General features: G+C 50.7%; 1 protein-coding gene across 2 annotated transcripts in view; it reads right to left on the bottom strand.

The window, feature by feature from the left end:
• The window catches only part of KIRREL3 (kirre like nephrin family adhesion molecule 3), a 316007-nt gene that overhangs the window by 25895 nt on the left and 275243 nt on the right, over positions 1 to 14869 (bottom strand). For both annotated transcript variants that reach the window (XM_082778151.1, XM_082778152.1), the window contains exon 7: positions 14035 to 14140. In XM_082778151.1, coding sequence (XP_082634277.1) covers positions 14035 to 14140 — 106 coding nt within the window. The remainder of the gene's footprint in view (positions 1 to 14034; positions 14141 to 14869) is intronic.

Raw genomic sequence — 14869 nt, 5'->3', positions numbered from 1 at the left:
TTGCATCCAGACTGGTGCTCCCTGTTCCACCACCACTGGCAGCACAGCTTCCTCCATTTGCAGTGTTACCTCAAAGGCATTTACAGTTTGCCAAATGTGCCACCACGGGTCCGTTCCAGGCTATACAAGTTTACCTCCTTTACTCTCCGCATATTATGTACCCACTAACTCCGCTGTCATTTCTGCTGCTACTTTTCTTCCACATTTAAATCCATGTTTCAGAGGGGTTATTATGGGCAGCAATAAAAACACAGTGGTTAAGGAATAAAGAAAAAAAAAAAAAAACGCCCTACTGGGTCCTTTTAACATTTAAATATAAGGCGGGGGGACTTCCCTAAGGAGATGTTATCCAGGGAAATTGTATTTTTCTTATTCCATTGATTGCTTCCCATCTAGGAGTGCAAAGAAGCAAATAGAAAAGCCAGTTTGGGACACGATAGCTCACAAACAATGCTGTGGCTTTGCTGTGGCTTCCATAGACCAATGTGCCTTTAGCAACCTCCCTGGTTTCTGAAGGAAACTGGCTGAAAGATGGGAGCCCAAGCTTCTTCCCAAGGGGCTTTTATCCAGCAGCTCCATCGCTTCCCTGCCAGAAGCAAGGACTGTGTTTCTGCTGGGCTCACAGAACCTGTGATGAGCTAAATAAGAGCATTACATGCCCTGTGGCATGCCAGTATGTAGAGGAGCATCGCCAGCGAGCACTTCATCTGGCCGAGCTCGCTGTAGCAAAGAAATTCCTGTCTGCAGTGAAAGGACTTGTAATTTTTCAGTGAATGGCATGTGTGAACAAGCTGTTTAGGGGAATTTGTAGCCCTGTCATGTTGCAGCCCTCCCGAGTGAAACAATACTGGTTCAGTGCTGCCTGGATAAGTGAGGCTTTGCCGATGTGAACATGCAATCCTGTCTTCTTGGTGTTTTACCTGCTGCCCTCCTCTGCCACTGAGACCTGGCCAGCTCCCTGACCCCTCTGGCCAGTGATGCTGTAGGGAAGTGAGCCCTGGCTGTGGCAGAATGGCATTTGCTCCTTCCAGAGTGCCGCCTCCACCAGCACTGTGCCGGCCATCACATCAATTCCCTTGCTGCCAGTCTACAGCCGTCCACACCCATGCAGCAACACTTCCATCCCTCATCCTTCACATCCACTCTGGCAAGCAGCATCAGCAGCCTCCACCCTGTGAGCTGTCCCTCTCCAACATGTCATTTCCAGTCATAATCCAACATGGACTCAACTCATCCTTGTGCAAGAAGATCTCCCCCGGCCCCCAGCCAGCATCCAAGGTGACACCTTGGCCTTGCAGGCAGCTGGGGGAGCAAGAGGTTGCAATGATGCAGCACAGAGCTGCAAGGAGAAGTCCTGGAGAGGCTGCAGGCCTCAAGCACACGCTTGTTACTGCAGGCTGTGAGCATCCTTGCAGGGAGGATTTGGCTTACCACTGCCCTCCAAGCACAGCCACCAGCAGCACTCGCGCCCCTGGGCAGCTCTCCCTGCAGACGGGCTGCTCCCATCAGGTGAAGCCCAGGCAGGAGGACTGTTGTAATTTTTAACTAACAATGCAAAAACAAAACAAAACAAAACAAAACACCTGTTGCTTGCCATATAAATTGTGTTTACTAAGAGTGACTTAAAATAGATAAATATTTTCTTGGATGCATTTTAATTGCTTAATAAAAGTACCGAGAACACCCACAAATACCTTAAATAAATGCATGGCTCACGGAATGAATTAATTAACATTTCATTCCTGCGAATGGCTATTAATTGCTACAAATTGCTTGGAGAATGGGTTTTGTTGTTTGATTACCAGCAGTGCCGTCAATTGCTAGGCTGTAACTTGGCAGTCCCCGCTCATCCTCAGACAGGAGCTGTCCCCCTGGTTGATGGCTGCCCATGAGCATTGCCCTGCATCTTTCTGCAGCTCTCCAGAGCCCTGGAGGCTCCTGGGGAAGGACCTGTGATGGGGTGGTGGAGGTGGAGGCTTTTCCATGGGTGCATCTCCTCTGAGTGACAGCCTCGTGAGAAATGACTGAGTGAACAGCAGGGCTTGAGCAGCATCACACTGCCCCCTCTCCCCAAATGACTGTGGCTTGATGCATCACACAAATTATTTCTTTATTAAGAGTAAATTTCCATAACGGTGATGTATGGGGTTATTCCTCTCCTCCTGCCTGCTCCCTTCCTAATGAAGACATGTGGGACCGAGTCCCACTCAGCCGTGTACTGGCCGTGCTCTCCCTGTGCCGACGTGCGGGTCCATTTACCAGGCAGCAGACCAAGCCCTGGTGACAGGAAGGGGACAGGGGAGTCCTGGTGGCACTTGGAACAGCCCAGTATGGAGCCAAAGGTATGGCTGCTTGCACAAAACCCATCCTGCAACCCCTGGAGATCACCGTGCCAGTTATAGATGTAGATATATTATTCTACGGCACCAGGTTCCCTGCTATGCTTGGGTGAGCCCATTTTCTCCCAGGTGCAATTAGTAATTAACACCTCTGCTAAAGGGCTCCACAGGTCTCCTTCTGAGGTTTCACTAAGCAGCTGGCAGGCGCAGTTCCCCTTATTTCGGAGCTTGCTGCAGAAATGCTGCCGGAGTCATTAGCAGCAGCCCCGGGAATTCCTTGTCCTGGGTTCCATCCCCGAAGACTTCCCAGCTGGAGCTGCAAGCAGCGGCGTTGCTGCGCCCTGATGCTGAGCTGAGCTCGGTGCCAATGTTACTAATCTCCCTCTTCTTCAGAAACAAATAAACAGTGAGAAAAATTGCTGCCTTTACCCAAATTTCAGGAGTTCAGGATGTCAGGCTTCAATTCCAAACAAGGACATGTTTGGTGTCTGATTGTGCCTCCTACAATACAGGGGTTGCTGCTACCAGGGTCTGATTGTTTTTCAACACTCCAGGGTTTTGATGATAATAATAATACCTTGCTGTGCAGAAGAAACCTCTGTCTTGATTTCCTGTCTAATCTCAGCTTTGGTGTTCCCCCTCCTGCCCAGCTGGCGATAAGCCTGATTGCTCATCAGATGGCTTCAGTCTGTCTCCTCGTGGTCAGCGGGATCCCAGGGTGGGAAAAATCAGTGACCCTCCAAAAGGGGCCCCTCCAAAGCCCCCCTACAGATGGGCACGTTGGGCTCAGCTCTGCAGAGAGCCTGTGGTGCTGGTGGATGGGTTGAGCAGAGGCAGTCTCCAGAGGGCATTTTGGTACCAGACTGGAGATGGGCAGAAGCACCTCAGGACCCCAGGGTCCAGGGGTGCAGAGGAACTGGGGTGAGGAGTGGGGAGGAACCTGTGTCACTGGAACAGCTCATACATGTTGCAACTCACTTTGGTGAGAAAACAGTCAAAATAGACACTTGCTTAGCCTGGCAATGAGGACAAATCATGGAGGGGAAGACATGGAAAGACATGTTGGGTAGACATGGAAAAATGACACCTGACATCAATGCCATCTTTATCCTCATGCTTAGCACAGAGTGAAGGTGCTGTGCTGTGAAGCTGTTCAAACCTCCACGGTCCTGTACCTGTTATTTTCCACCTCAAACCATCACCCATCATACCTTCACCCAGGCTCTCTGTCCTGCTGTGCAATTCCTTGGGGGCTTGCAGGAGGAAACAGTGGTAAATGGAGACAGAAAACCCCAACCCTTCATCAGCGTAAGAAATCTGCTGCTGGGGGCATCTCAGAGTCAGGGAAAGGACCATGTTTCAGATTGATGAAGGTACTTAATCCACATGCTTTGGGGCAAACGTGATGATGGGGTGGGCAGGAACGGCTCCTGCTTTCTGGGCATGGGATACAAACATGGCCAGAGTACTGGTGGGTGGCTGGGGCTTTCCAAAGTGACCAAATCCTAAAGCTCCTCTGAAGGCCTTTCCCTGAGCTTTATTTTTGGGAGGTTTTCAAGGGCTTTGTGGTTTCATCTCTGCAGCGTGAGAGGGTTGCAGCAGCACACACCAGGTTTCGCTCTTGCTGGCACTGAGAGAAAAAGGACCTTGGGACAGGTTTACACGAGGGCGAGCCCAGGAGGAGAGTGACCAGCCTCAGAGGTGTCCAGGAGCCAGGCAATGGCCCCCGATGGCACATGGTGTCTGCCAGCCCCTGTTGGCTCTCCAGCCCCAGCTCTGAGCAAAGTTGCTGAGCCCCCTAAAGCCCCATGGCAGCTGCTGGTGCCACTCCACTGATTGGGCTCATGTTAAATTTTGACATATCTTTAGGTTGGTGCAAGGCACAGCTCCTTGTCAGGTTCCCAGAGCCCTGCCAGAGCAGCTAATTTGTCAGAGCTGAACTGTGTCTAGATCAAATGGTGTGGGTTAGGATCACCAGCAGAGGTGAGTGTGCTAGGAGGTGTGTGCCCCAGGTGAGGATGGGGTCTCCTAATTACATGGGCATCTTCTTGCAGTGATTTCTGTGTAATCTGACATGGGCTCCCACTGGCTGAACCTGGGAAGCTGGCAGCTCCTATGGAGGAATAATAAACGATATGCATTCCCTTTGTACTAACGCAAAAATATAGGCAACTTATAGGCGAAGAAGTAAAACAAAGTTGCAAATTTAACAGAATATCTGCTAATTTTTTCCACTATAAAAATTTCCCTACTTTCCATCCATCCATCCACCCACCCCTAAACTTATTCCCAAATCACTCTTCTCAATGCCTCTTGAGTCTCCTTAGAGCACCCTGGTAACAACACTGCTCACTTGAGCCTTCCAAGTCATGAGAAAGTAATCCAATGTGGCAGCACACTGATAAAACAGACTGACCTGTAAGAGCTCCAGGATTACCTACTGACTTCTGTATAAAGCTGCAAGAAACATTTCAAAGAAAAAAAAAAAAAAAAAAAAAAAAAAACCTCAAAAAGCAAAAACCATTAAGTCCTTAATTACACACTCCAAAAGTAAAGCGGAGCTAAGCAATAAGCGTTGCATGATGCTTTACAGACAAATGGCCTTATAATCCAGTGCCAACAGCTCACGTTCTTCCTTTGCTTTCATATTTACCAACAGCTTCCAGAGAGTTTGCAGAGAAATAGAAATCCAAGGATAACTCCAGGACCTGCAGTTAGCAGGGTTACTCCATGGCCTGACACTGGGTGAGATCAGAATCCCTTTCCAGTGAAACCCAATGGGTCTATTTTGGAATGTCAGCATCCACTGGGGTTTCTCATCCTCAGCTCCAATGTTGGGCTGCATCTTGTATCCATCCTGTCAGCTCATTTAAGCAGAAACAGCAGCCTCTAATGAGGCTGCTTGGGGAATTAGCCTAATGAATAACAACTGATGCCAACTGCAGTCACCAAAACACCTGCACCTTTAGCAAAGCCCCGTCCCCATCCCTGGAAGGACCGGGACGCTTTCAGCACACCCTGCCTTGCCTGACCTGTGCCATGTTTCCTACCCCTTGCATGGAAGCAGAAAAACCTCAAACAGAGCTGAAGGCCTCTTAAATCAACATATTTTCCATCTCGGAAGCTGTAAGAGGATTCATTATTTATATGGCAGAAACACAAAAGCTTAGCATATTTTAAGCTGTCTGAAATGACTTCAAGGCAACTCGTCCGCTCTCTCTCTTTTTTTTTTTTCCTCCTAACAAAGCACATTGAGATGTCTCCGAATTGAGCAGTGGGAGGAAACCCTTCAGAAAGAGAAAACGGAATGGAGGGATTCAGGGAGAGAAAGAAAAAAGCTGTGATCTAGCTGGGGATTGCCAAGGAATGCCCATCGGGGGTGTTCCCTGTGGGATGCTGGCATAACCCTTAGACAGACTCTGCCTGACACCACATGGAGATTATGGCAGGCAAGAAAGCATCCCTGGTACTTCACGAGTACAAGCACACGTGGCCATATCCTTCAGAGGCAGCAGGTGAGGAGGTGCTGAATGCTGGGTGTCCTTTTTTTTTTTTTTTTTTTTTCTTCTCCCCATTTTTACATTTTCAGTTTAGTCACAGCATCTCTAATTTCCTTAGATCTGAAGCCACCTCGTGAGACTGGAAGGGAACGATATAGAAGAAAGATGAGGGGAAAAAAAATGCCAGTAATCTTGTAAAAGTCAGTTTTGAAAAATCAATTTTCTTGTGTGACAAGATTTGCTTAAGGCTTTTCGTTCTGTGAAATCAGCCCATCATCCTGCGGGAACACATGAAGGAAGTGGCAAGTGTGGTTTGGAATAACTCAGATTAAAGACTGCTAAATTAGGCTTGAGGAGCTCCCACCTCTCCTGCAAGGATGCGGCTGGCGCATCCAGCGATGCTCGCTTCCCAGTCATCTTCCCAGCAGCCTGTCTTGAAGGAGAGGAGACCAACGGGCCTGGGAGAACACAGCTCTGGGGTCATCCCGAACAATGTGGATGCTTACAAGTGTTCACAGCTTGGCTTGCTAAAAAAACATATGGGCTTTGCTAATGCCCAGAGACCTGGGTGCAAAGCGTGCTGGAAATGAGATGCCTGGGACACCTCCTTGACCAGGGCACCATCAGAAGTGATTGCCCTTTAAGCCTTGTGAGGCTTTTAGGGTTTCCTGGACCAACCAGCCCAGAACCCACTGGCCTGATCTTACCCATCGCTGTGCAGTGAAAGGCTACGGCCCTGCTCCTGCCACGTGCTCAGCCAGAGGAGCACATGCTGCTGAATATCTCCTTTCAGCTGGAATGGACCAAACTGGTTTTTGTTTCTTTCCCCCTCCTTGATGTCATTCTCCCTCACTTCAGGAAAGCCATCGTGTTTCTCTGTCCTGTCCAGTTCTGCTGGTGGTCCTGGTTGGGATGGTCACAGCCATGGCTCACCCCACATCCCAAACCTCTCCACTCCAGCACAGCAAGCACACAGACCACATCAGCAACACCCCTCTGCTAGCCCCCTCCATCACTGAGGCTCCATCCAACAGCAGTTTGGGCTGGCTGCTTCATCACTCATTTAATTCGGTTCCTTTAATCACCGCTACATCAGGAAGTGATGCTCAGAAGTACAAAGCACTTTCTTTCCTCCCCCACCTCCCCCCCTTTTTTTTTGCTTTCCACCAGATTCTCCCTCCTCTATGCTCTCTCCTCATTAGTCTGAGCTGCCTCTGAGCGTCTCCCACACACTTGTTCCCATTACCCTGACAAGCCAGGGAAGGGGAAGACAAATCTCCCTGTCCCCACACCGTGTGAGCAGAGGGAAGCTCCACGATTCCCAGTGTCACCTGGAGTCACCACCACCACAGAGTCCCTGCAGCAGCCCAGCAGCGGAAAGATTTGTGCCTTTTATTTTACTTTATTTTTTTTAAAGCCTCTCTCTCCATGTCAGAGGGAGCTGGCAGATGGGGCTGACGCATCATGGAGAAGATCTGAAGAATTCATTTCCCGTTACTTTTTTATTTCCCCAGCTTTCATTTTCACTTCAGAGCAAAGGTCCAGTTGTCTGGGAAGAAGCTACAAAGACAAACCCGGGCAGGAAAACAGAGATAGCCAGGAAAAATGTTACTGTGCCGATAACTTGAGACCTCGGTGTGTTTTGCATTCATTTCAACTCCCACTTCAGCTGCATTTTCCTATGTCTATAAATTAGATTTACTCTGTCGCTGCTGTGAAATGCCTGAGGGCCCCTTCCCCACGCTGTCTTCTCCTCCCTCCCTTGCCATGTGTGGCTGCGGGAGGCAGTGGGAGAGGTGACAGCCCTGCCGAGGGACAGCGTGTGGCTTTCAGCATCCTGTGGGGGACTGCTGGTGGCTGTGCTCTTCGGAGGAGGAGGGAGCAGATGGGAGCATGGCAGCTGGGGGAAGGCAGGCTGCAAAAATGAGGGGCTTGGGGTGATAATCCTGTGTGCTGGTGTGAACAAGCAGTTTCCCCAAGCTGGTCTGAGGGAAGAGAGTCCTAGCATGCCACGAAATGACTGCAAAGCCCGAGTGGCCCAAAAGGGCAGCTCTGGGATGCTTTCTGCCCCGATGGGTGCACGGCAGCGAGCCCGTGCAGCTCACACCTTTCCTGCAGCCACCGGCTGCTCTGCAGTGTGTTTTGAGCCCTTGGAAGCTCCTTTCAAGTATTAATAGAGATGTGACTGTCATTTAATATGAGCTTAATATTGCAGATCTCCCTTAACTGGGGGGGACAAAAACAGGTACCAGTTATACAGTAGTCCCAGTAATAAGAAGCCCTGGGGAAAGCGGAGTATGGGGGGATTTCATGTTTGCGTTGGGCCCCTCATGGATGGTCAGTGGAAAGTAAGGAAACAGCAAGCACTCCAACTCCCAGGAGACATTTTTCAAAGCCACCTGAATCCACATTAAAATATAGTCAGGTCTTCTAGTGCCAGAACAGGGAGCACAGCCCCTCCTGAGGCTTGGCTGCAGGCAGCACCAGGCATGCCATTAACTGAGTTGTTTGCCATGTCTCCATCGGAAGTTGCCAATGAAATGCATCATCCTGAATCTTTGCATCAGTTTTCCATGATCCAATAATCCCTTCTGGCCTTCACAGCCTATGGATCTGCAAACACATTCTACAGCAGCTAAATAGAAGAGGCAGCGACAACTTTGGTGTGATGGAGGAGCACGGAACTTAAATCTGCCTTCCCTTGGGCTTTCACCTGGGACCAGAGATGTTGTGCACACTCAGATGCCCAGCTGGCCATGTGAAGAATCACATGGACAAAGGATGGACAAAGGATGGAGAGCCAGCTGGAGTGAGATCTGTTCCTGGTGCCTGGGGTGATTTCTTCTTCTATTCACTGAGCCTAGCAGCAGAAAACCATTCCCAAGACTTTTCCTTAGGGTCTTTCTTTTCCTTAAGACCCTAATCCCCCATCCTTTGATAAGGCTCTCCCAGTCCTGATGTGCTCCTGGCTTTGCTCCTCAGCCACCCAGTGTCACCCAGCAGCACGTGCCCTCATGGACTGGCTCTCAGCTGTGCAGCCAAGCAATGCCAAGCCACAGACGAGCTGGTTCAAGCATCTCAGAAAACCTCCAGGCTGGGATGGTGCGATTTCCAACAGGACAGGGGCACCTGTTCTTTGAGAACTTGACTTCTCCATGGCAGCCTGGAGCACTTTGTGAATAGTCCTGGCAAGCTGCTCCTTCCCAGCAGGACCAAGGACTGAGGAGATAAGCCCCAAGCTGACAGGAGCAGCAGTGACCTATGGAGGCTGAGCTTCTGCTCTGGGGTTGTTAAAACAAAATGTGGGAATGTGGACGCAGTGTAAGACAGGCTGGCCAAAGTACAGCTTGTGTGTACATGTATCTTTGTCTTCTCCTCTTCTCAGAGCTCAGCAATATCAGGTATAATTTTTCCTTATCTACCCGAACTCCAGCAGGCCTGCCCCTTTTTCCCCCAAGACCAGAAGCTAAAATGCTCACAGACCTGCAGGTAGGCACAATGCACGACACTCACACCCCCAAGCGGTAACACAACAGACCTCCTTCCAAGCAGCCAGCTCCCTGTGCACCTCTCCAGCAGAAGGCAGTGGGGACTGGACTGCCCTGACCTCAGCAGAGCAGCCCTGCACGCCTGGCATCGGCACACTCTGCAACAATTTCTGGCTGCAACACCTTCCCCCTGCTCCCAGCAGCTGCTGACTTCTCCCAAGGCAAAAAGTGAATGCCAGTGAGACCCGCAAAATGGGGTGACTGCAAACATGCAGGCTGTGGGGTGTCCCAAGCAGCTACAAACTGCTGCACAGCAAAACGCATGGCAAATATCTGAGCTCACGAGCAGGCTTGCCTGGGTTTGCAAGACTTGTTCTCATTCTTTAAATTAGCAATCAGAATTAAGATACTGTGTGTGCCCCTGCAGGAAGGGACCAGTCCAGATCTGCTGGAGGTGCTCAGGCTCTTCATCCTTGCATTCTCTCCTGAGGCCTTGGTGGGAAATGCCCACCCTGCATCCCAGACAGAGCTGGAGGTGGGCTGCAGAAACTGGATGTTTTCCCTGCTTGCCCTTTTGCAAACGCAGCAAGCACGTCTTTTTGTTTTCCCTTGTGCAAGGCAGGACACCACCTCCCACCAGGTGTGTTCAAGCCCCACTGCCTTTAAAGAAAAGCTCTTAAGAAGCAGTTGAGTTCAGATTAATATTTGATGAGCGACAGCGTGCTGTTGGTTCAAAGATAAAGCAGTGTTTTCCAAACACGGAGGTCCTTTCTGCAGCGCGGAGCCCGCTGGGCGAACAAACAAACATCGCTCCCTGCCCGCCCTCTTGTCACAAGATGGGGCATGGGAAATGGAAACCCAGGCACTGGTGTTCACCAGGCTGCTGCTGCAGAAAGGTCTGTGCCCCTTTGGGTAGCTGGCACCTTTGGTTTCAGCCCAGCGTGTGCAGGTGGAGGTTGCTTGTACTGCACTGAATGTGGTCCTGGCTTCTGCTGTGGGGTGGGGAAGAGGAGCTGGTGGAGCATCCCTCGGGGGGCTCTTAAATAAACGGCTCCTCCTGACCTCTGCTTCTGCTGCAGCGTCGCCTGGATCTTCTGCCATGCCCCATGCAATTATGGAGAGGAGTGTGCGTTTTTAAATGGTATATTTGATCTCTCTCTCTTTCTGTCCATGCTTGTCTGTCCATCCCTCACCCCCATGCCTAGGTATTGCCCTGCAACCCAGCTCTGTAGCTGGTGCTGCAGGGTGGCTCGAAATGTCCCATCCCCCCCATGACTGCAAAGATAACGTTATTTGCAAAGGTCTCTGCTAGCCTTGGGGATTAGAGCACTGTATCAATGCGCCAGAGTGAGGTATTTATTATTGCCCTGCCTGTAGCAGTTCCCCATCTCACTGCAAAAATAATCATCATCAGAGGAGCCCAAAAGGCTGAGGGACTCTGCCTCTTGCAATATTAAACTTTCCCATTTTCTTCTGCCACTTTAAAGATTCTCTTTCTTACTGCAAGTGATAAATAATAACAGCAAAAAAACACCCCACAGACATACAACAGACATCAAAAGCCAAGGGAAGATTGGCAAATAGAGAGATCTGAAGTGAGCAAAGAGGAGGCCTGGTTGTGAGTCGGTTCACGTCGCCCTGACTTCTGTTGCTTTCCATTAATTTCACCCGCCAACACAGGTGGCAGAACAACGGCGACAGCTAATTACTCTCTCTCGCCTTCCCTTTCTTGCCCGTTTGCTTGCAGCAAAAGAAAGTCAGTGAATTCCCTGATGGCCTTGGAGCTCGCTCCCCACAGGAGCAGATGGGGGCAGGTGCTGCCCAGGCTCCTCAGCCCCGCCACAATGCGGGTGCAGGATGCATAATCCCTGGGCCACAAAAAAGCAACCTGAGGCTCAGCACGGCTTGTGCACCCATGCGATGCCTTGCCAGCCTTGCCCAGCTTGCTTTTGGTGACAGTGGCTGCGAGTGACAGCGCAGGTGACACTGCGGGTAAAGGCACCTGCACCAAAACCCTCTGGGGGAAAGGATGCTCCTTGTCCAGGAGCTGCTGCTGTCCAAAGGCAGGGCTAAGAGGAGTTGAGGAGCCGTGCCTCTGGAAAGGAGAGTCCAGCCCTGCCTGCACAGAAGCACCCAACACACTGAGACGCCCACAGGTTTTATGGCAGAGGACTTCTGGCTTTTCTTCCCATTCGACAATGCCATTGAGGCTAAATGGAAACGTTTCACGGAAACCTGTCAGTTTTGACAAAAGGGAATTAACCTGTCCCAGAACAGAATATTCTGTAACTTTCCACTGTGACTCTGGGAAAAGATCACTCATTTCTAAACAGGTTTTCCTTATGTTAAAAAAAAAAAAAGCATGCGACGCATTATATAAGAGAAAGCACGAACAAAACATGCGGACAGGGGGATGTGACAGTGGCATTGCATGACAACATCATGGTGTCATGCAAATGCAGAGCAGGGGGACAGCTTGCTTGCATATTCACAGCAGAGACAGCACCACAGAGCTGGCTGTGGGTTTACGTCCAGAAAAGGGGATTTATGGTGTTTAGACATTTTCCTTTCTGTTCAGAGCTGTTTACTGACAAATATATTGGGAGGTATTAAAAATAAATGTCGGCTGCTGACCATGATCTAATATTTCTGAGGCTGAAGGAAGCTGTAGGAAATATATCAGCATGTGTCTCTCCCTGGGGAGAAAAATACCACACTTTCTGTTTCCAGTCTACTTTCTAATCTTTGTTTTTAAGGCAGTGTAAGTTCATCCTGGATCACACTTTCCACCCTTGCAGCTCCTGGTGCAGGATCAGTGGTCTTTCCTCTCTCTGTCCTCCCTGGGATGCCCTCAGAGCTTCCTGCATCCCTGTGCCCACACGATGCTCCCTGAGGTGCACAACACCAGACTTTTACACCCAACGGTGCCGCTGAGGCTACTTGCTTACTTGGGCAACCCTGTGTGCTTCAGAGACACGGCTTTGTTTAATTAAGGCATACTCTTGACATTTACAGAGACCCTTTCTTGCTGCTTCAGCTCCAGACAACCTCTGTTCCTAAACTGAAGCTCCAAATCCTCCTCTCGCTTCCCAGCTGGGATATCCCACACTGAGCTGCAGGGCTGAGATGTCTGCTGCCTTGACATAGCTACTGAAGAGCCCTGGGATCTTTGGGAAGGGAAATGAATCGCCCCGATCAATCAGAGCCATTAGATGGAAGGAAGCCCCACCGTGTGCTGCTGAATCGTGTTTGCTTGTCACAGTGGTAGGGAAAAAGCCTTGTGTGATGTTAACATGTTAAGGGAACTTAAGAAATGAAAACCCCAAAGTGCTTGAATTTTTCATGCCTCTTTTTTTTTTTTTTTCTTTTTCCATAAATAAAAAAAATCCCTTTAATGAGAAAACATAACTCAAAAAAAGTGCAATTAGCTTTGGTATAAAAGTCCACCATGAGAAGAATGACAAAGTATTTTGCAGCAAGGCAGACGTCCCTGTGGCACCAGGGTCAGCACTGCCCAGGGAGGGTGAAAGGATGGGGCTGTGGGGTGGGAGGAAGGCACGGAGAGGGCTGAGGGCAGCACGAGCAGCTCAAGGGTGCTGCGACTCCTCTGTGCCCATGTGGGACACACACCCAGCCTGCCACACTTATTTTCTTCTGAACTGTAAATATGGAAACGGGGCTATTTGTATCTTTGACATTAATTGACTTCTGAAATTAATAACTCTTCCGTGTAACTAGGAACGCAATTATGACTTTGTTGTGCTGATAGCAGATATCCAGCCAGAAGGAATCATTCCTACCAGCAAACTCGATTGTACTAATTAAGCTGTACAAGCCTAACAGGAGGTGGGTCGTGGTAACCTGTCCCCCGAGGTGCCTCCTCTGTTATTACAAACTGAGGCAGTTGCACAAACACCACCGACTGCCTGCACGTGTCTGCACCCAACTCTTGAGCCTGGAGAGGCCGTGGTGGGACCTGGTGTACTGCAAGATGTCTCCAAGAGTGCTCAGGCCCCCGAGGAGGGACGGCAGCCCTCCCGCTTCCCTCTTCAATGAGGCAGGTACTGGGACACCACACACCGAGCCCCATGCTTACAGTCCTGCTCATCACGCCCTGTGCAACCTCGGTGGCTGCTGCTCGGGAGTGACCAGGTACAGGCGCAGAGCCTCTTCTGCCCCTACCTCCCATGAGTTCTCCTCCTCCTCCACCCCCTTCTTGCCTCCCCAGTGCCCGGCTGCTGCCCAGCCCCTGCAGCTTCAGCCCAGGCACCTCTGCTCCAGCCTGTGGCGCCCTTCTGAGCCCTGTGCCATGCTGCTGGGGCTGCACGTGGCTCCTAAAGGGTTACACAGCGATGGCACCAGAGTGGTATTGTTCAAACCATAAAAGAGCGTGCACAAAGAGAAGGAATTTTCCAATTTTCCCCATAAAAGACTTTTCACTCGGCACGTTTTGCTCATTATGTCCTCGAACAGATGGCTCCGCTAGCTCTGTGCCAGGCCTCCAAATCCAGCCCAAAGCACCCGTGCATCCCCGACCAAGGGCTTGCTGCATGCATCAACCTCACGTGGAGCACCCAGAGCTTCCTCACCTGTGAGCAGCAGCAAGGTGAGGACAGCTGGGGGGAGCTGGGCAGCGCTGGTGAGGCTGTGCTGTGTGCGGGGATGGAGGGGGATGCACAGTGACAGTAAGAAGGGAGGACGCCTTACCTGTACTGCGTGACGGCCGGGTTGGCCTTGGCAGAGCAGTGGAACTTGACGGTGTTGTCCTCCAGGACTGGCTGAGGCTCCACGGACAGGTTCACCAAGGGGGGGTCTGCAAAGAGACAGCGACAAGGTCACATTGCCAGCTGAGGTGGGCACAGCAGCCCTGTGCTGCTGTGCTGCCCACGGCTCCTGAGCCTGGGAAGCAGAAGGCAGGTGTGGGAGAGCATGGCAGAGGCTCTGAGGCTGCTTCGTGCTGTGATCGAATGCTCAGGGCTTTGTAAGGCTGGCTGCAGGCTGATGCTGTGCACAGAAAGCACAAGCCCTGGGTGCACATCTGCAACATCTGGGTGCAGCCTGCAGGCCCCATGCTTGCCCCACAGGGTCTTGGACACTGAAGAGGCATGGGGAATAAAAACCCTTTGGGCTAGAGAGCTGTCCTCCCACCAAGACAGCAGCCAGAGCTGTTTTTTGGCTCCTCAGCAGCACCCGATCCCTCCTCCAACCCAGGATGCTCTTCCGCTCGCTGCAGCCCAGCACCTTCCCTGCTGCCACGCCACGTGCACTGCTCAACGTAGCATCTCACTTCAGAGCCATTAGCGCAGGCTCTGATTCCCGTTTAAGGGAATAAACTCGCCTGCTTTGAAAAGTTCCCATTCAATATCTTGCTGCGTAATGACGATCTTTTGTCTACCCGCTAACTTGAAAGTGGCATTTCTGCTCTTTCATCAGCCTAATCATCTCTGCCAAGTCCTTATTGGTGTCACAGGCCTCTCGGTTCTCTTGGCTGCTGCTCTGCTTCTCTTCTACTTTTACATGATAAGCTTCTGTGTGCTTTAGC

This window comes from Aythya marila (genome assembly GCF_965140915.1).
Source record: "Aythya marila genome assembly, chromosome: 23".
NCBI classification, from domain to species: domain Eukaryota; kingdom Metazoa; phylum Chordata; class Aves; order Anseriformes; family Anatidae; genus Aythya; species Aythya marila.
Note: the sequence above shows the minus strand (reverse complement) of the source record. Positions and strands in the feature narration are given on the sequence as shown.